General features: G+C 34.3%; 1 protein-coding gene across 1 annotated transcript in view; it reads left to right on the top strand.

Moving 5' to 3' along the window:
* TUSC3 (tumor suppressor candidate 3) overlaps positions 1 to 22,882 on the top strand; it is a 191,968-nt gene that overhangs the window by 95,000 nt on the left and 74,086 nt on the right. The window contains exons 3-5 of the mRNA XM_017535448.2: positions 464 to 581; positions 6,442 to 6,582; positions 11,389 to 11,529. Of these exons, the coding sequence (XP_017390937.1) occupies positions 464 to 581; positions 6,442 to 6,582; positions 11,389 to 11,529 (400 nt within the window). The remainder of the gene's footprint in view (positions 1 to 463; positions 582 to 6,441; positions 6,583 to 11,388; positions 11,530 to 22,882) is intronic.

The following is a 22,882-nucleotide window of genomic DNA, read 5'->3' as shown; positions in this document are numbered from 1 at the left end:
AAATATTCTTAAAAATTGGTCTTTGCATTTTTCTAAACATTATTGGAAGATTTAATTTATGTATATAGGAATGCTGCAAAATGTTTTTATTCTCTAGAGTAAGAGTTGGCAAAAATTTTTATTTAAAGGGCTAGACTTTGTGATACATGTAGTTGCTGTTTTATTGTTACAACTACTCAACTTTGCCCTTATATTACAATAGCAACCATAAGCAATATGTAAATGAGTAAATGTGACTGTGTTGCAATAACGCTGTATTTGTGAACATCAAAATTTGAATTTTATAGAATTTTCACACCAGAGAATACTTTTTTATAACTGTAAAACTATAATTTAAAAAGTATACTTCACTTGTAATCTATACAGTAATTGGCCAGTGTTTGCCCTAGAGTTGTCTGTTTTATTAATTGCTTTATAGATGCTTCAATACTGATGTTTCACTATGCTCCATTATTCTTATCAGGCAAGCTAATGAAGAATATCAAATACTGGCAAACTCCTGGCGCTACTCATCTGCTTTCTGTAACAAGCTCTTCTTCAGTATGGTGGACTATGATGAAGGGACGGATGTTTTTCAACAGGTAAAAGTTACATCTCATTCATATATTAACACACTTGTTAGTGGGCAATACATTTTTGTTTGGCACATAAAAACAGAACTCACTCATCATCTGACCCTGGGAGGCGGAGGTTGCAGTGAGCTGAGATTGTGCCACTGCACTCCAGTCTGGGGGACAGAGCGAGACTCTGTGACACACACACACCCACCCACCCATCCACCACACACCATACCTAATTCATTCAATAAGTTAAATACAGTAAGTAGTTATAATAAATTTTGTGAATGTGATTAACATAATTGTGGCTAAACTTATTTTTATCATTGTACAGGTTTTCGCCGTTATGTTAAATCCATTTTAACTATTGCATAATACAGGCAATGTGTTTTTTCAGCATGCAGTGGCAGTTTACATGCATCAGTCTTATTTTGGTATTCAATTATAGGTAGTATATTATAGGTAGTATTTTGCAAGATTTGTGACATTTTATATAAAATCTATTGCAAGTTTTACTTAACTGTTATTTTTTTTCCAATGTGGCAGATACAGAGAATTTTACATATAAAGGATTAAATGTCTGTTTAAAAGTATTTTCTCTATGTTATGGACTGAATTATATCCCCCCAAATTCATAAGTTGAAGCCACAGCTCCCAGTGTGACTGTATTTGAAGATAGGGCCTTGAGGGAAGTAATTAAGGTTAAATGAGGTCCTAAAGGTGGAACCCTAGTTCGAAAGGACTGATGGCCATATAAGACGAGGAATCGAGAGCAGGAGTGCATGTGCACAGAGAAAAGGGCCATGTTAGAACACAGCAAGGTGATGGCCACAAGCCAAAAGAGAAGCCGCACCTGAAACCAACTGTGCTGGCACCTTCATCTTGGACTTTGAGTCTTCAGAATTGTGAAAAATAAATTTCTGTTGTTTAAGCCACCTACTCTGGAATTTTCTGTTACAACAACCCAAGCAAACAAATAAACTTATTTACTCAATCTTCTCTAAGGAGCAAGGTATTGCACTTGAGATTGGAATGCTCATTATCATCGACGTTGTCATGGTTGTATCCATGATCTTTGTTGACTTCCTATCAAGAGCTTACGTTCAGGCACTGTTGTAAGGGCTTCATATGTATTATTTCATCTAGCTTCACAGTGAGGAAAATGTTGTTACTGGCTCCATTTCATAGATGAGGAAATAAGGAATGAAGAGATTATTGCTTGTCCCAAGTCACAAAGTTAATGTAATGTGTAACTAGAATTCAAACTCAACTGTCTGGCTTCCAGAGCCCTAGCCCTTAATCATGCTATTACCCTGGAGTTAATTTTTTTAAAAAATGTTTTTGCTATGCGAGTAATCCCTTTAAAATGCAAAACTTATTGCAGTCTTGGAATTGATCCTTTTGGGTACCTTGGACTATTCAGTTTTTCTCACATGTGATACTGTTTGGCATAATGCTTACTAGGTCATGAAAAAGCACGTAGTTCTGTAAAGAATCTAGCCTACTAATTGTAAATCACCATTAGTGAACATTTTAACTTATTTGCTTCCATATTATCTTTCTTGTGAGTTTCTGGTTGAATAAAATAAATGTTTTCTGTTTGCCATTTTGCTCCTATATTCCCTATTCTATAGGAGCAATAAATTTAGCAAGAAAAACATAGATTCTTCTTCTGTATAAGCAGCTTACAGATTAGGGAGCTAATATTAATCAAGGAAAATTACTGTACTATAAGAACCAAATATTATTTCATGTATATTTCACTTATAGATCTCTATGGAATCTCAGGATAATTGGCCTTAGAGATCATCAGATAGAAGTGCTCCTTGTTGTATACTTGAATCCTCCCTGTCATATTGGTAAACAGTCTTCTAGGTCCAACAGGACTGCTAGAGCAGGGTCTTGCAGCCCAGATATCTACCATGACTAGACCTGTGAACCAAATGAAGAAAGTTAGCTGTGTTAGTTTAGTTTCATTATATCTTTGTTATGCCATTTTTGTTGATAATACGTTATCTTTGTTTTGTTATGATACCTAATATACTATGTACACACTTAGCATATTAAACATCATATTTACTTTTACAAATAGGCTTTCTCCTATTTTTATCAAAACACTGCCTTTCTTGGTATGTCTTTTTAAAAAATCCTTAACAGAAACACTCATATTTCACTTTTTAAACGTATTTTTATTTCATAACTACTGTAAGAAACAAAATTGCCAAAACACCGTGATCTCATCCTTGGTGTCATTGTTGGGGAAGCAGTATGGTGTGGGTGGGGACTGTAGCAGATTGGAGAGAGGACGTGCTTGACCTCAATGGGAGAGGTACAGCTCAGTATCAGCTCTGTGGAAGAAATGTAGGCCACATGTAGCTAGATCTCTCTCAAGAAAAGATCTAAATACAAATTTTTATATGAAATTTCTCACTTTAAAGTGTTGACAGTTAATTCATATTTAAAAAAAAAAACTTTATGGGATATTGCTGTCTTTGTGTTGAGTACTGAATGTAGGCTCCTGGTATATAATCGTATAAATAAATGGTTATATATAATCATTAAATTCTTTTCTATGCTTTAGACAAAATTATTCTAAAGTTTGGTGTATAACAGTTGAAGTCAGTTGTTTTTAATTGAAACATTTCCTGAGGTTAATTTTGATTCAGCAGGAATCCTGGTAGAGAACTGCTTTGTGTTTCCCAAAACCTAGCCCTTGGCTTAGCAACAGGAATTTTCATTTTAAAAGGCAGAAATGTGTAAAAGTTAATGAGTTTTATGAGGAATTTTAATCTACAAAAATGGAGAAGTATATGCTTTGCTTCACTTGAGAAACACTAAAAGATTTTTAATGCTTATTTTTTTCCACCTGACTATTAAATCATATTTTGTTGAAGTACTTTCTCTGAATTGATGTTTTAAAGCACTGTCAGCAGTAATGTGGTGTCTGAAGATAATATTAATAACAAGTACAGAAATTTGGTAATTTGTTGAGGACTTACTGGGAAAGTAACTTCATTTATACGTGATTCCATAAGAGTGGCTGAGGCTAGATGTCTGATGATAGCCAGTGGGTTGATGAACATGATGTGTTAGAAGAAGCTCTCAGCTAGGAAACAGGTCTGTGTTGTACTCTGTTGTGGGTCGCCCCGGGGAATTGTGCACTTTAAGAAAAAATACTTAGAATTATATGAGATTTTAAGAATCTCTAAAATTCTAGAACGTTAGGCCATAGTATGGATTTGCTGATGGTTTTCATGTGGGGAGTGAGGAAGATAGGGATTTTCAGCTTCATAATTTTGTATTTACATGGTTGCTTTAGATGTCTGTATATCGATGAAAGAAACACACATGAATAAAGTATGGAGTGGGAGAAGCACAGGGAAGAACAAACTGGTAATGTGTGCCTTGTTCAGTTTAATGAACATTTCTAAATCTCCATTCCATGGAAGCCCACTGCTGGGAAATGGAATAAGATAGACTCCTGATGTACAGCGCCATATAACGCTGATTATATACATTAGAGACATTTTTTAATATATGTTATATATACATGCTATATGTTATGTGTGTGATGTTTATACTGTATTGCACAAGCTTGTGCTTACAATTCAGTCTTCTAATGAACTAATTAAAAAAGATTTATGAAAAAAATATCGTAAAAGCGTGGTGAAAATGGTAAAACCCCCTTCTCTACTAAAAATACAAAAATTAACCTGGCATGCTGGCACATGTGTGTAATCTTAACTACTTGGGAGACTGAGGTAGGAGAATTGCTTGAACCAGGACCCTGGAGGCAGAGGTTGCAATGAGCCAAGATCATGCCACTGCACTCCAGCCTGGGCAACAGAGCAAGAATCCATCTCAAAAAAAGTAAGTTTTCACTGAATGGAGATAGAGTTCAGAAAGTATTATGATATCCTTGTTGGGAAGATTAAAATAAGATAATAATGTTAGAGTAAGTAGCTACGCAGACATGAGCAGGGCAGGAGAGGGTCCCCACCGCAGGTGACCATCATGTGACGGTCAGGTAGTGGTTAAACTTTCTCGCTAAAATAATAATTGATTGCAGCTGCAGGGAAAGGCGGGCTTCCAGTAGACAGAAAACACCTGCAGATGGTAATCAGCCACTTCCTGATAAGATCTTAGGACTCAAAAGAGTAGGCTCAAGCATGCGCTCTAAGAAAAAATGGCAGAGTTTAACTGTTAAATAACCTTTGTCTGGGAACACCTTTTCAGGTATTTGTTACAGTAGCACCTGGTGTCTCTGAGACCACTGTTTGTCTTAGTCCATTTTGGACTGCCATAACAATACCTGAGACTGGATAATTATAATGAACAGAAATTTATTTCCCACAGCGTTAGAGGCTGGAAGTCCAGTATTTATCTGCCAACATCTTGTGAGGCACTTGCAGCTGCGTCACATGGCAGGAGGTGACAGTGTGACAGATTCAAGAGGAGGCTCAACTTGCACTTTTATAATAGTGCTGATCCCACCCATGAGGATGGAGCTCTCATGGTCTAACCACCTCTTAAAGTTTCCACCTTTTAATATTGCTACAATGGCAGTTAGATTTCAACATGAGTTTTGGCAGGGACACTCAAACCGTATCAAACAAGGACTGACGTAATCTTTAGCCGTAGTGTTTGAAGAGTACTGATGTAGATAACATGGAGGTAAATAATAGAAATTTGATTGCATTTGCAGTACTAAAAATGAGACATTTTTGATATAGAGTCATTTCTTTTGAGTAGTCACCTTGTTTGTGCTAAGTTATATGAAGCACTATAAAATGATTTGGAGCTGTCTTGTAAATATGACTGCTGTAGTCAGAATTCATTTGTAGGGCAAGAACTGTTTTGGTCTTGACTGTGTACTTGGTTATTAAACTTAGTTGTTATGGGGAACTAATCTTTTACTGCTCTATCATTTCCTTGATGTCAACTGTGATCTAATGTATGCTTATATATTGATTTTCATTTTCATTATTAGAAAACACTGAACTGTGTTGCAAGTCAAGAGCTGAAAATCTCCTGGCCTTTCATTTTAAAACGTGTTTTGTAATTCTTAGGCAACAGCAATTTGATCCATATATATATTTGTAGTTTATTCCTTACTGTAAGGTAACTTAATATATGTTTTTAGATACTATATTGTTAAATAAACATCATTTATACTGGGGAAGTGTTCTGTTTAGTGTACTTTTCAAATAGAAATTACTCATAGAGAATATTTTTGAAATATAGCCAATTTAAGACAGTTGAGTTAATAGAGAAGTTGAGCAGAAAAAGACTATTATTGAAAATTTCTCCTGCATTCTCTGGTAAATTTAACTTGTGTAGAGCAGAAATGTTGGTTTCTCTTTCACAGTCATCATCATTACAAAAAAGTAAAGGCTTTACATTTCTAATAGGGAACTCAGTCTACTTACAACTTGTTTGAAATTAATTCCATAATATGTTTATTTTTTAAATCAAATTCCTGCATTTTTAAAAATAAGCGCCTAAGAAATGAAATAATTATTGTACTGCCAAATTGCTGTTTCCGCTTTGCACTTTCAGTCTTTTTTTTTTTACCCTAACTGTAGAATTCAAGAAAGAAAAAGAATGAAATGATTAATAAAATATAGAGAATTTAATGGATAACATGAATGATGTATGTTAAATGTGAGGATTAAGAGAACTTAGTCAAATTTACAAGTTTTTTTTTCATCCAGTAGTGCATTAAGATAAATAAAAACAAATTTACCTCTGGAAAACCACTTGGATTTCATAGTAAATGCTTTTTTCCCCAAATTTCTACAGAGAAAAGTGTAAAATGTTGGGTTAATGATAAATATTGTGGGAATGATACTATATTTAGTAATTTTTAATTCATGTTTTACAGCTCAACATGAACTCTGCTCCTACATTCATGCATTTTCCTCCAAAAGGCAGACCTAAGAGAGCTGATACTTTTGACCTCCAAAGAATTGGATTTGCAGCTGAACAACTAGCAAAGTGGATTGCTGACAGAACAGATGTTCATGTATGTTTTTATTCTCTGCAGTTTTAATGATAGGCTGGTTAGTTTGGTTTTTTGGAGCATTTTAATAAGGCCACAGTATTTTTAAATTTCTCTCTGGTTATTTCTCCTTGCAGAGAGAAAACTACGTTCAGTCACTGCAAATAAATTGAACTTTGACTGTTAGGTAAATTCAGACCGTTTTTAAAATAATGGTTCATTGATATTTTAAAAGCCATTAAAAAGCACAGGATTTATCACAAGGTAATTTCAGAGGCTAAAAAATATATTTTCAATGGTTCAGTGGTAGTAATCAAGGAAATTCTAATTAAAAAGCAAGATATATAATTTTTATCTATCTTTTGGGCAAACAGAAAAGGTTAATACCCACCTTAAAGCTATGTGGAAAAATATCGACTCATATTTACTACTTTTGGGTGTAACCATACTAATAGCATGTGCCATGTGTTTATGTAATTTAACTTAACAATTCCACTTCTAGGAATTTAATCTAAGGATGCAGTCAAGGATGATTTAAATTTTGATCCATAGAAATTTTGAAAATAATACTGGAAAAAATTGAATATAAATCAAATGTCTAAAAATAAGAGAATAATTAAATATACTATATCATAGCCAAAAAATGATTTGCAAGAATATTTTACCTAGAATGAAACTCAAGGTATAAAAAGTTTAAAAGTAGGTTAGAAAAATAGTATTAGTTGATAGTAAGATCTATTAGTTTGTTATAAAATGTAACTGTGAGTATAGATAGATATAGACAGTTTATCATGGGAAGAAGTGAACCAAAATGTTGATGGTAGTTAATACTTACTTGGAGGTTTTATGGCCATTTTTTTCTCTCTGCTCACAACTATTTTCAACAGTAAACAATTGGAATCAGTTATTTAAAAAAAAAAAAAGTTCATGTTGGCAGTAATACAGAAGCATTAATTTTTATCATAAGATATAAACACATTTCTGAGTCAAGGTGGTAATCTGCCATATGGTGCTACTGTCGTTGTAAAGTTACATCATTGGTTTTAATGACATTTTGGTAAGTAAACTTACTTCCTGATGCTTGGCATTTTTTAATGATTTGGCAAATATTTTGCTATGCAATGCATCATTTAATTGGTGCTAGACATTTAAGAGTAATACCGAAAGGGTACTGTTGTTTCCTTTTAAGAAATGTTAAATTTTAATCAGAAATTATTCTAATCTATCTCCTTAGCAAACTTATGCATTTAGTCGATAGATATACTTTGGGGGAAAAAAAGCTGTATGTAGAAAGAATTTCTAAAATTTTTTAGAAATGAAAATAATACAGTGCCAATGTATACCCTTTATTCAGGTTCAATTGTTGTTAACATTTTACTCCATTTGCTTTGTGATTGTCATTCTCCCCACTACACCCATGTCTCTTTGCCTTTCTCCACACACACAGACACATATGCACAATTTTCTTTTTTTTTGGAAAAAAAAATTGGGGTGAATTGCATATTGAAAGAAATAAGCAAAGCATAATTATCAACTTCACAAATTTACATTTATATAATACTTTTATTAGAGCTACCACTGACCATATTACAATTTTGTCAAGTGACCTAATATCCTTTACATTTTTCACCTTCAGTACAAGATTTGGTCTAGAGTTAGATATTTCATTTAATTGTCCTATCTTTTAAGCTTCTTTTAATCTGGAATATTTCTATAACCTATCTTTTTTCTTTAAAAACATTGACACTTTGAACAATATAGGCCTTTGATGCATTATGATCCTCATTTGATCTGCCTCATGTTTGCTCATGATTGACTTCTGCTTATGCATTCTTGAATATAATACTACATAGGTCATGTTCTGTTTTCATCACCTCAATAGGCACGTAAAGTTCATCTGTCCTTCACTGGTGATACGAATTTCAAATATCTGATCAAGATGTTTCCCATTTTTTCACTGTGTAATTACTGTTATTTTTGTCCTCCTTCATAATTAATAAGCTGTCTATGTGGAGATACCTTAAGATTATGCAGATATCCTGTTGCTTCAATTTTTTTTTTTTTAAAGTTAGCATACATTGATGATTCTTGCCTGTCACAGGTTTTACCATTTTGATACAAAATGATGTTTCCACTTGTAGCTCTTTCTTTCATATTTGTAGTTGGCCCTCAGCATTTTCCAGTAAGCAAGAGCCCCACTCTATTGATCCATCCATCCTTCCATCCATTCATCCATCCTCCAATTATCTGTCATTGGTATGAACTTATGAATTGTGATTTGTATTATAAATAATTTTATATGTTTTTTATATTTGCTGTGTATTTTGGATATTGACATTCTAAAAAAAATCTGGCTGGGGAGAGTATACCTCTCTTGGGGATAGCCAGTTCTTAAAGATAACAAGCCCCCAACCAGGAGCAAATCTTTGATATGCAGCTAACCAGTCCATAGCCACACTACTTCTCTCTTGTCCATACACCCTGGGAGACAATATTCCTCTGCCTTAGTCATCTCAGGGCCAAGTACCAGACAGCTATAGACCACTCCTGTAGCCCAAAGCCCACCAAAATTATTTAAACTAGTCAATCCTAAAGTGTTTACTCTGCCCTGCCTTGCCTTTCCCATGGAAATTCCTGATACCTTACACTAAAATTAACTCCAGATGGATTAAAGACTTAAACATAAGACCTAAAACTATAAAAACCCTGGAAGAAAACCTAGGCAAAACCATTCAGGACATAGGCATAGACAAGGACTTCATGACTGAAACACCAAAAGCATTGGCAACAAAAGCCAAAATAGACAAATGGTATCTAATTAAACTCCAGAGCTTCTGTACAGCAGAAGAAACAGTCGTTAAAGTGAACTGGCAACCAACAGAGTGGGAAAAAATTTTTGCAATCTACCCATCTGACAAAGGGCTAATATTCAGAATCTACAAAGAACTAAAACAGATTCACAAGAAAAAACCAGACCCATTCAAAAGTGGGCGAAGGACATGAACAGATACTTTTCAAAAGAAGACATATATGAGGCCAACAAACATGAAAAAGTGCTCATCATCATTGGTCATTAGAGAAACGCAAATCAAAACCACATTGAGATACCATCTTAAGCCAGTTAGAATGGCGATCATTAAAAAATCTGGAGACAACAGATGCTGGAGAGGATGTGGAGAAATAGGAACACTTTCACACTGTTGGTGGGAGTATAAATTAGTTCAACCATTGTGGAAGACAGTGTGGCGACTCCTTGAGGATCTAGAAATAGAAATTTCATTAGACCCAGCAATCCCATTACTGGGTATATACCCAAAGGATTATAAATCTGTTCTATTATAAAGACACATGCACATATATGTTGATTGCGGCACTGTTTACAATAGCAAAGACCTGGAACCAACCCAAATGCCCATGAATGATAGACTGGACAAAGAAAATGTGGCACATATGCACCGTGCAATACTATGCAGCCATAAAGAAAATAGGAGTTTGTGCCTTTGTAGGGACATGAATGAATCTGGAAACCATCATTCTCGGCAAACTGACACAAGAACAGAAAATCAAATACTGCATGTTCTCACTCATAGGCGGGTGTTCAACAATGAGAACACATGGACACAGGGAGGAGAGCATCACACACTGGGGTCTGTTGGGGGGAGTAGGGCAAGGATAACATGGGGAGAAATGCCAGATATAGGTGACGGAGGGATGGAGGTAGCAAACCACCTTGCCATGTGTGTACCTATGCACCAATCCTGCATGATCTGCACATGTACCCCAGAACCTAAAGTACAATAAGAAAAAGAAAAGGAGTGACTTAACTTCCCTTCACGCTTATCTTCTGCTGCCTGATCACCCTGGTGTGTTTCCCATGTGGCCCTGCATGGCATAGCATGCCTCTTGTCTCTAGGAGACCTTGTTTTTATCTGATCTCTTATGTCTTCTCTCATGGCTGCACCTGATTGGTCTCTTATAAAAGAATACAAGACAGGTTTTTCTTCAGGTGGTTTATAATTTACTGCAGTTTTTAACTGTTTTGGTGTTGAAATTGTTCTAGATTTGACTAATGATAACATCTTCATGCTGGCCCTTATGTTTTTGTGACATATTTCTATCATTTTTCTTTGTTTTCTAATTTTTTGACATAATAATTTATTCCAGGTTCACGTTGTATCTCCCTTTCTATTCTGCCCAGCACTCAATTAGTCATCTCTTCTAGGAGTCCTGGTTTCTTTTATTAGGGAATGTTATTGGAACCAAGATCTGTATACATATTAGAAATCATGAGTTCAGACCATTTGGATCTATTTCTAAAAATAGTCCTCATGCTTTAAAAGATACCATCAAGAAAGTAGCCCATAGAATGGGGAAAATATTTGCAATTTTTCTACAAGATACTTATAGCTAGTGTGTCTGTACACACACACACACACACACACACACACACACACACACACACACACACACGCGTATATAGGACTCTTGCAACTTAATAATAAAAAGAGAAAACCCAATTTAAAACGGGCAAAGGATCGGAATAGGCATTTCTGCAAGGAAAATATAGAAATAGCTAATAAGCACATGAAAAGATGCTCAGCATTGTTAGTCATCAGGGAAGTGCAGAGTTGTTTTACCTAGCCATTATGTTTTAAGGCATGTATCTTTGACTCATAAAGAGAATGAAAATATTGTTAATGCTACATATGAAATATTGGGTGGCATGTTTCTGAGTTCTTTGTTTTGAAAATTAGGAGGACTAGAATATGATCAAGAGAAAAATTTTGTTATTTTTCTTTCACTTTTAAAATTTCCATTGTATTTTTGCAGATTCGGGTTTTCAGACCACCGAACTACTCTGGTACCATTGCTTTGGCCCTGTTAGTATCGCTTGTTGGAGGTTTGCTTTATTTGAGAAGGAACAACTTGGAGTTCATCTATAACAAGACTGGTTGGGCCATGGTGTCTCTGGTATGTTAATACATTGTGCTTTTTTTTTTTTGTCCTATTCTTTGTATGATAGCATAAGTTGTATAGTATTAACAAAATGAACCAGATTATAACTATAATAGACTATAATTCAAGTCTGAATGAGAAGTAACTGTTTAGAACTTGGATAATGCAGTTTAAGTTTTCTGTCAGTCAAAACTATGCTATCTTCTTTCTACTTTTCACTACTAAAATGTAATGTTCCTCCGTACTTGGCACAAGTGCTAAATAAATACATGTTGAATACTTCTAGAAATATGATAAGTTTTGATCAGAATTAATAGCTCAGAGTAATTTGCAGGTGGTTTAGAAATTCAGCAACTTCTGAATTTCTCATTCAGCTATTTCTTTCCTGACAGCTGTTTCTTGTGTCTCTTCTATGTGACTGATATTTGTTAGATACTGGGGATATAAAGTTAAGAAATAGACTGCCTGTGAGAAATGCCTTGTGGGGATACAGAGGAAGCAACAAATGGAATAAGTTCATGTGTGCTATGATGGCAGTAAGCAACAGAGTATTACAGGAATACATAGAAAGACACCTAACCTAGAGTAAAGGAAAGACAGGCTTCCCAAATTATGACATGAGCTGAATTTTGTAGAACAAAATGAAATTCTAAAGTCAGTAAGGCCAGGTATTCGACATAAGTGAAGCCTGGGATATTCAGAGAATTATAGTTCTGTGTGACTGGAGCAATGATAGATGGCAAGGCAGAAGGGGTCAGAGATGACACTAGAGTTCAACAGTTCCCAACTCACAGCCAATAGCCAAAAATTATTTGGATTTTTATACACATAACAATTTAGGTAAAATTGAAAATAAAATCTCCTTCACAATAGGAAGGAAAAATATAAGGTACTTAAAAATAAATCTAGTAAAAATTGTATGAAATATTTATAAATAGAATTTTGAAATTAAGAATAGATACATACACATATATGTAGATAAATATATATCAGTGTATATCTATTATAGATATGTATTATGTCTGTAATTTAATACAGAGTGAGACACTGTCTCCAAAAAACAAAAATAAAAATGTTATTAAAGATACAATGACAATGTATTATAACTACAATGTATTATGTCTATAATAACATAATATATTGTTTACAGCTAGTTGTCAGTTTGTTTCTTTTGCTTTCTTGCAATAGCCCTTCATCCTTTCCATCATGTTTTCACTAAAAAAATTAGTCATCAGGGGTCTTGATGACTAAGTTGGAAGTGGTAGGACAGACTGAGAAGCAGCCCAGGCAAGCGTCACCTTGAAGCAATTTCATTTTCTGCAACAATACCTAGAGCTCAGAAATTCAAACAGAACCTCTGTGGCTTTCTAGTAGATAGTCAAAATATAAATTAAATGTTTGGTCTTTTAAGAGCAAGGGAGATAAGATTTTTTTAAAGAAAGTTTCTTAATATTGTTTTTTCACTTTTGATGAATAAGTTAAAGTGGATTAATTAATTGTACTCTATTTAAAGTAATTGGACACTATGGGTGATCTTAATTACCTAAAGTCATTAAGTTCAAAAGTGTTTTGGCTTTTTTCCATGCTAGTTTTCAAGTTGCTTCATTCGGTAAAGCTGCCCAGGTTTCTTGGTAAAAATGTGCCATTTTCAATGTGTCATTGCAAAATTAAAACTTCTTTGGTATTTAACAGTTAATATATTGTCACTATTTTAGTCTATCAAAAATTAATATAGTCTCATCTCTTAATTATACTCAAGTAACAATAACCTACATTATTCTTATTCCTCAAGAAGAGCTCCGGAATTACTGCATTGTAAGCTAGTGATAATTGGCATTGCTATTTACTGATCTCTTTCTTCCTTTGGGGTATGCTTCATAACTGTGCAAAGGAACTTATATTGTCCTCATTTGATAAGCAAGGAAACAAAGATTCAGTAAGGTCAACTTGCAAAAGCTTACATAGCTAGAAAGTACCTGAACTGGGATTTGATCGCATTCGTCTGACTGCAAGTTGTGTATTATTGACACAAAGCTGGGCTTCTTTAAACCTGGGCACATATCTTATATGTTGGATATTCAACCCAGTAGATACAATGAGCTATCATGACTGCAAATAAATTCATAGAACAACATTTCTATGATGTATAGATGTTAAATACTTCAGTTGATCAATTTTATTGAAAACCTCTGCTATGTTTTACAGATTTATTATTATTATTATTATTATTTTGCTGTTTTACTTTGAATCTTTGAAAGCGAATTAACCTGGCATGGCAGAAGATACTCTAAGATATCTTGGCAGATATGCCTGCTCCCCTATCACAGCCTTTTAGAAGTCAGTAACAGGCTGCAAAGAAGAGACATATTCAAACAATGTGTTTTAAAACACCACACTTTATAAATATTAATATAAATAATAAAACATTAATAAAATATTAATCAACTCTTGTAATACTTTTCAGCATCTCCTCCAGTTTTTCTTATTAATACAGAAATGCTTTTGTTTCATGGCCTTTGGAAACTCTTTAAATCACTTAAACAATCAGATTAAATATATAATTTGAGTTGTCTTTACCGTTGCCTTCCTGATACCACTTGATTGTTGCTTATAAATTGAAAAGCTAAATTTGTTCATATCAAATTTTTCTTATCCTATTATGAGATTTCCTTAGAAAGTTAAGAGAGTGTTCAAAATGCTGACCTATTCATTCAAATTCTCAAACATTTGTCTATTTAAAATAAATACTGTAACTCATTTTTCTTTGAAAGTAAGGAAAACAATATATATTTTTAAATTTGCCAAAATATTGTCATCTGACTTATGCAAACTCTCATGAAAGCCTTTGATTGCACAGTAAAAGGAAAGCTGTTAAAATAAAACAGTAATGAACCATTTAAGAGTAGATAGCTTCCATAGAACAAAAAGAATATGTACAAAAGGGAGGAAAATGAATGAGAGAAATATCTGGTACTGAATCTCTAGCCCCATGCTGACTTTTTAGTAAAGAACAACTCTAGGTGCATTTAGCAGTTGTGTCTTTTTATCATTGAACCTATACAAAAGTACATCCAAGGAGAATTATTTAGTGTTATGAACACTTAGTTCTGGGTAGACTGTATTCTAAGGCTGGTATTTTTTTTCCTTTTTTTTTTTTTACTGTAGTATTAATTTTTTTGTATGTGACTTAAAGTTAGGGTAAGAATGAAGTATATGCTGGGAGAGAGGAAGTTATCATATGCTGTAGGGTGTAGGATAGAGACAGGTTGCAATTTCTTGACACAGAGGAAGTAATACATGCAAATATTAAAACATACATATGTGTTAGAGCCTCCTGGTTCTCAAGAGCTAAAGATATTCATAAGTAAATCTTCCTGGTCTCATGCTTCCTAAAGGCGGAAAAAGTTTTGTTAACTACTGTTTCTAGATCCTGATGATTGTTCATAGAACAGAATATGTATCATTGATTGGTTCTGGTTTCACTCCCTTCTGCCTTCTCTCACCCCCTAAATATGGAGGATGGTGGACAATAAGCATATTCATTACTTGCTTTATGATGAACTTAAAGTAGAATGATTGAGTAAAATATTGAAATACACTAGTACATAATTTCAGAGTGTAGCATAGATATGTAGTTTATGGTCTTGAGAAAACAATATTGACTTGGAAACAAAATGAGTTAAAATAGTGTGTTTTGTAGCCCATAATGAAGCTCTTCATAACAACCTATTCGTAGGTGACTGTCATTTCAAGCCAGAAAATATTAGTAGTATGAGTAGCAACATTCATTTCAAACACAAAGGAAAATATCCTAAGGTTATGCACTTAAAAGCATGAAAGATAAAGCATCATTAAAATCATCTAATAACCCAACCTTATAATCACAGTAAATCACAATAGGATAAAAGTTGTTTTCTGCTTTCTAATACTATCTGTATTGATGACTCCTACACCCCCTGTTTCTTTTGCCCCAAATGTTGTCATTTTAATGATTTAAATTCTTTGCAAATCTTCAAATTGGAAATTCGTATACATTACTATACAATATTCACATTCATGGAAGGTGCTTTGGCATGGACACATTGTGATTTATCAATAGAAATTTATTTCTTGTGACCAGAGCTACCGATGGCTCTGAGTTCATATGGGGTAGAAAAGGGTCTTTTTTCTTTCAAATTTATTTGAATGAAATTATATAACTTTTGATATATACAAATAATCTTTATGTTGTTCTGTTTAAAAATGAGGAGGAAATAATTGCTGATAATATTTTTTCCAATGAAGTAACTTGTTTTTGGATGACCCCAGACAGTTTTGCTCATCAGGCAACTATGACATTTGGCCATTTGAAGTTGGGTATGGTTTTTGCAAACAGGTATTGCTATGAGCAGCCATTTGTGTAAAGAGTTAGGAAAACAGAATTTTAAAATGAATTCGTAAATTTTTAGAATATACTTAATATATCTAATTCTTAATTTTCTCTAGTAAGAGGAAGCAGTGCCTTCAATAACTCAAAGAACATTTTTAAACTATTCATATATGGATAGATTTTTAAATTTGAATGTTGTTGGCTGAGTTTCTGCTTATCTTATTATAAAGTCACAATTAAGTAAGCCTCACTGTGAAGTTTCCATACATGAATCTACTACACTTCATGCACGGCTAATCTTCTTAATCCAGCTCTATAGTGGTTTTAAATACTTGTTGAAATTGTTTTCCTCAACGCATATTTCCTTTCCATGGAATTGAAGACTTTGTCTTAGGAAGGTTTTTTTGTTGTCGTTGCTGAAATGACCGTAAAGATACTTCTCATCTTTTCTTTCTTTCCTTTTTTTTTTTAAACAAATGCAGTATATGGATTGAACATAAATGGAAGAAATAATGATAGTATTTCTTTTTTTTTTTTTTTTGAGATGGAGTCTTGTTCTGTCGCCAGGCTGGAGTGCAGTGGTGCAATCTCGGCTCACTGCAACCTCCGCCTCCTGGGTTCAAGCGATTCTTCCTTCTCAGCCTCCCGAGAAGCTGGGACTACAGGCGTGTGCCACCACACCCGGCTAATTTTTGTATTTTTTAGTAGAGACAGGGTTTCATCATGGCGAGAATGGTCTTGATCTCTTGACCTCGTGATCTGCCCGCCTCGGCCTCCCAAAGTGCTGGGATTACAGGCATGAGCCACCGCGCCTGGCCATGGTAGTATTTCTGTATAGCACTGAAACCAAGTTTTAAAAAATTGACCATAAATCATTTACTTGTGAATAGTAGAAGTGTATAGACTATAAATTCCCTGACATGCATGTCTGTTCTTACTCTGCTTATTAAGTAATATCATTAAATTACTTATAACTTAATAACATTTTAATATTTTAAAAACATGGAATATACAGAGATTGTATAAAATGTATTTCAAATATTACATATTTTCTGTGTAGTTAGCATTAAAATTTTCACTTTCAGTAACAGCTTATTTTAATATTCAGCTGATTAAGATACCTTCAAATTAACTCGTGGTGTTATTTAAATTTCATATTTTTCAGAAGAAAATGAAAACTTTTGATTTTTAAAACTATATCCACTACATAGTGGACATCTGTGAAATAATTATGAACCCAAAGAAGCACATAATGATTATTTTTCTTTTTTAAAATACAATGTGAAATTTTTTCCCAAATTTTCTAAATCAAATCTCTCATCAAAGTTCATTGCGTAGAATAGCTAAAAGCAAAGTAGCTGTAGTTGAAATGGTTGTGAACATCTTGACCCTTTGGAAAAATGTAGGATCTAAGCAGTTTGTTTTGAAAAACAAGGAAAATAGACACTTAGAAGAGGATGCCTTGGGCCATTGGTGTTCTCAGCTCACCACAAGGATATAACCTCTAGATTTGAGAAAGGTATCATGTGATTTTGTTCATTCATATTTATTGAATGCTTGCCTGTTAAATAAATGTGGAAAGTAAGTGTTCTCCCACTACAGTGAGGTGTAAGGATTGGTATCTGCTTTGTACATGTAGCCATAGCATTTAGAATTGTGTCTGGCATGTAGAAAGTGTTCAATAAGTATTTGTTGAATGAGCGAAAGTTACATGAATAAATAGGTTTATGGGAATTTTAAAATAAGTGGTTTTTTTTTTTCACTGTTTATAGCATTGTAGGTTATGATTGGGACTAGTACTTTTTTTTCTAGAAATCTCATATATTCACATATTGATGATTCCTAGAATACTGATTCTGTGTTTCAGTGCATTTACCTTTTCTATGTTTGTTCACGTTTATTCTTTATTGACCATCCAACAAGAGTTTGAAAGCTACCATGTGTCAAGATCTATGAAGAACCATGTGGAGATACAAAGATAAGTTAAAAAGACTAGAACATGAGCCCTGCCCTCAGGGACCTTACATGGAAAGTGAGGAAGATAAATCAGATAGATACATCAGTAGCATACAAATGCTTTGATGAACATCTGTCTCAAATCTTGGTGTCCCAACATGGTATTGTTTATGACTCAAAGAAAACACAAATGTAGAAAACAAATACTTCCCAAAGGACTACCATTGAAGGCGTTCTTTGAATTAACTGCAACAAATATCTGAGTAGCTTTTTTAGTCTTGCTTTTTTCATGGGTATTGTCTAGTGTCACTTATGAACGATTTCTGATACTATATGAAACTTTAGACACCCAAGTGCCTGATTCTGTGGAGAAACAAAAAAATTAAGCAGAGCTTTCGGTAGAAACTTCACAAGTCTCAAGTCTCGGGATGTATGCTGATGGTAAATGGATAAAATGTCCAAGTGGAAAGCTTCTAAAAAGAAGAATAGAATATTTTGCAGTCTTGTGAATTAGAAATTACAATTTGCGGTGCACTGGACTCTTATTTGAAAATTTTCTGTGTCTAGCATCAAATACAGACAGAGTTTTGCCAAGGCCATAATCCAGCCATGGCTCACTGCATTCCCCAATTGGATTAGGGTGATTACACATCACTATTGACAATATCAAGTTGACAAGTTTGACAATATCAAGTAAATTGAACAACTTTAAACCAGCAAACAAAACCAACGCAAGAAGAGGGACCAAGTCTGCATACTCCAGTATGGATTGAATCTATTGCTAAAGCAATTGAATCCATTGCTAAAATCTTCATTCCATGATGACTAACTCTTCTAAGCATTTGAGAAGACATAGTACTAATCTTATGTAAACTTCTCTGTGAATAAAAAAAGGAAATGCCTCTATTTTCTGAAGCAAGAATAACTTTGATTCTAATATCTGACAGGGACATTTAAAAATAGAAAAATGTTAAGCCAGCCTTTCTCATAGATATAGATGCATTTATTCTGAAGAAAACACTGGAAATTTGAGATAGTAAGAAATAAAAAGTAATACATTGTCAAGTTACTTCACTAATACAAGGATGGTTTACTATGTGAAAATTATCAGTGTAATTCTCTATGCTAATAGTTTAAAAATTATCTTTGATATGTGTATATAAGCATTTGATAGGTTCAGTGCTTATGTGGGAATAAGAAAAAAAGAAAAAATAGAAGGGAACTTCCTTAATCTGATTAAAAAATATACAGTAAACATTGTATTTTGCAACTTACTGAAATTCCTGAGGTAAGGAATAACACAAGATGCTTGTTCTTGAATATTTTATTAGGATCCTGAGCAGGGCATTAAGACCAAAACAAAAAACTTACACACATACCAGTAAAAATAAAATTGCCCTCATTAGCAGGTGATTTGATTTTGTAGATAGAAAAAAAATTAGACATCATTGGTAAATTCACTAAGGTTGATGAATACACAGTAAATTATAACGATTCATATCAGAATGAATCATAAAAAAAAAAGTTTAAAAAGTCTGTTGTCACAGCATCAAAAAAATTCTTGAATCAATCTCAAAAGGCATGCATACTGACAACTGAAAATGTTATTCACATAATCTTTTTTTTTTTTTTTTTTTTTTTTTTTTTGCTCTAGTTGCCCAGGCTCCCGAGTAGCCGGGATTACAGGTGTGCACCACCACACTTGGCTAATTTTGCTTTTTTTTTTTAGTAGAGACAGGGTTTCTCCTTATTGGTCAGGTTGATCTTGAAATCCCAATTTCAGGTGATCCACCCGCCTCGGCCTTCCAAAGTGCTTGGATTACAGGCGTGAGCTACCGTGCCTAGCCTCAAATGAAATTTTTTAAAACTTTTAAATGGCAAGTAAACCTGTTCATAGATTGGTAGACTCAACATTGTAAAGATATCCACCTTGACCTTGAGCAAAATTTGTGCATAATTTTTTTGTGTTGAAATTGACAGTGAGATTTTAGCAGAGGATAATGAAGAGAATAGTTGAAACAGTATTAAAGAAGAATAATGCTGGAGAATCTACACTTACAGATATTAACATTTATTATAGATCTTTAATATTTGAGCCTTCATGGTATTCATTTCACAAAAAGACATATGGAACAGCATCTATAGTCCAGAAGCATACTCAGGCTTATAAAATCACTTGATTTGTAAGCAAAGTGGCCCTGGAGTGCAGGGAGTAAGTACTGTATGGCATTTTTGATAAATAATTGCTGGACCAACTGGTTATCTACATGGGAAAAAGGTGAATTTCAACTTTTACCTCCCACTATATACAAAAAATTAACTCAAGAGGAATTGTGAATCTAAAGGTAAACTGTAAACATTTGCACTTTTAGAAGAGAGCATGAATATGTATCTCCATGATTGATGGTTAGGCAAGGCTTTTTTAAAACAGAACTTAAGAACTAGTAACCATAATAGAAGAAATAATTGATAAACTGAACTACATTAAAATGAAGAACTTATGTTTGTCAAAAATCACTATCAATGAGATGAAAAGAAAGACAAGGCTCATGTTTGGTAAGGACTATTTGCTATGTATATATTTAACAAAGAACCTCTATCCAGAAATATAAAGAACCTTGACAAAACAATAAGAAAAAGACAACCAAATTTTAACAGGGTAAATTACTTGCTGGGCACTTTACAGAAATGTCCAAATTTCACTAAACATATGAAAAGTTATTCAACCTTATTAATCAAGGGAATGCAAAATAAAACGACAGTATGACACTATGATACTTTTACCAGAAGATCTAAAATGAACACACACAGCCACACAGCTAATACCACTTATTAGTAAAAGTATATTTCAGCTGCTTTTTGGAATATAAATATAAAAAGCTATTACCAATTACTGGTAAAACTATATATCATGTACTACTATTCGGAATATAAATTTCGTTCAACCTCCTGAGAAATGTGTTTGGTTCTATCTACTAAAACTGAGTATTTACATACTATTTGATATATAATTTTCAAGAAAATGTTTCTTACCTTGGGAAGGTTATGTAGATTATGATTAGGAAGAGACACAAGAGAGCTCCTCTCTTTCTGATAGTGTTCATTTGCTTGATTTCCAATGGTAGTTGCAAGGATGTGTGTGTTTTGTGAAAATTAATCTAGCTATAACTATGAATTATGCCCTTTTTCTATGAATATAATTAAATAAAAATTAAAGTCAAATTAATTGCAAAATGAAAACTTCCAGATTGCTGAAAGTAATGAAATGGTGACATTTCTGTTGTTACAACCAAAAAAGCATACATCAGTTATGAGAATTTTTATAAACTTGAAACCTAGGCCATTTTGCATTTTAGAAGTACATGTTACTCAGTGTTTTGTTGTTTCTTATGAAAAGTGCCAGAGCTATATGAGTAAATACATCTGTCACTACATATGATTCTGCATATTATTCTAGGTTTGAACCTGCTTTTGTTTTATTAAAACATTTCATGGAATCTTGAGTAAATCATGTATTAGGATGAGTTTTTTAAACTTGTGACATACCATAAGTAGTATTGCTACTGCTCTTATCTCTTTTCCTCCCTGTAGAATGTAAGCTCCTTAATGATAGATTTCTACCTCATATTTTTGTTCATTGCTTTATCCCCAGCTTCTAAATCAGTTCTTAAATATATAGCATGCTCTTGGTGAATAAATCTTGAATGAATAAATCAGAAATATTTTTTATGTCAGGGCACCTGTCACTTATTCAGGATTTCCAGCTGAGGATGGGAAGCATCTTTATCTTATTCATTCTTAAATCTCTAGTGTCCGGTAACATACCCGGTGTACAGCAGTGCTCAAGTAAGTTAATTGTCAAGTGAATAAACTGGAAGGGTTCCCTAGAGAACCATTTACGGGCCATGAGTTAATCCTAGTTTAGAAGAAGGTTCACTGGGTTGAAGCAGCATTAATGAGACGTAGATGCAGGCATTACCATCATGGATGTAGGGGGAAGCAAGAAGAGTGATCTGAATGGAGGGTGCAGTGCCAGTTGAGTGGTGGGACATGGTGCCATTTAGGAGTATGGGAGCAAATTGTGGTGGGCTTTGGAATAATAATATTCACTGAGCTTGTGTTGTGTATTGTGTGCAGTATTTAAGTGTGCTACATGAATTAACCTAGTTAAAACCCCTGCAGTTTAGAAAGATGGATATCAGTATTATCCTAGTGTTACAGATAGGAAACAGGCCCAAAGCAATGAACTTGCTCAAGGTTGCACAGGTGCTGAAGATACACCTGCAACTTGAGTATTACAATTTACAAACCTCCATTCTCAACTGTTACGATCAAGTTCTAGGCCAGGCACTTTAAACATACTAGTGGTCTGTCTTAAGAACATGGAACGTTCTTGGGTAAATACTACTGTTTGTGAATATCTTAGTTGGTTAAATATTTTCATAGCCAAAACAAGTGAGACTTTTTAGATTGTCTCTCTCTCTTCTGTCTCTTTCCCTCTTTCTCTGTCCCCGCTATCTACCACTCCCCCCCCACTCCTCCCTCCCCGCTCCCTGCCTCTCTTCTGTCACTCTCCTCTCTTCCCCCACCCTCTCCCCACCCCTCACCTCTCTCTGTCTCCTTCTCTTTCTGTCTTCCTGTCCTCCCACCCCGCCCACCCTCACAAGATGTACACGCTGGAGTGCAGTGGCATGATTTTAGCTGACTGCAACCTTCACCTCCTGGGCTCAGGTAGTTCTCCTACCTTATCCTCGGACTACAGGTGCATGCCACCATGCCCGACTAATTTTTGTATTTTTTAATGGAGGCGGCGTTTTGCCATGTTAGCCTGACTGGTCTCAAACTCCTGGGTTCAAGTGATCCTCTTGCCTCAGCCTCCCATAGTGCTGGAATTACAGGTGTGAGCCACCATGCTTAGCCAGTATACCTGCTTTTTTCATTTTCTTTCTAAGTGTCTGACTTCTGTGTCTCAGAGTCCTGGGCAGCTGTTCATGAACCAGCTGATGGGATTCTTTCCTATGCTTTCTTTTCTTCTCTCACCCT

Source organism: Cebus imitator, unplaced genomic scaffold, assembly GCF_001604975.1.
Source record: "Cebus imitator isolate Cc_AM_T3 unplaced genomic scaffold, Cebus_imitator-1.0 Scaffold5, whole genome shotgun sequence".
Taxonomy (NCBI): Eukaryota; Metazoa; Chordata; class Mammalia; order Primates; family Cebidae; genus Cebus; species Cebus imitator.
Note: the sequence above shows the minus strand (reverse complement) of the source record. Positions and strands in the feature narration are given on the sequence as shown.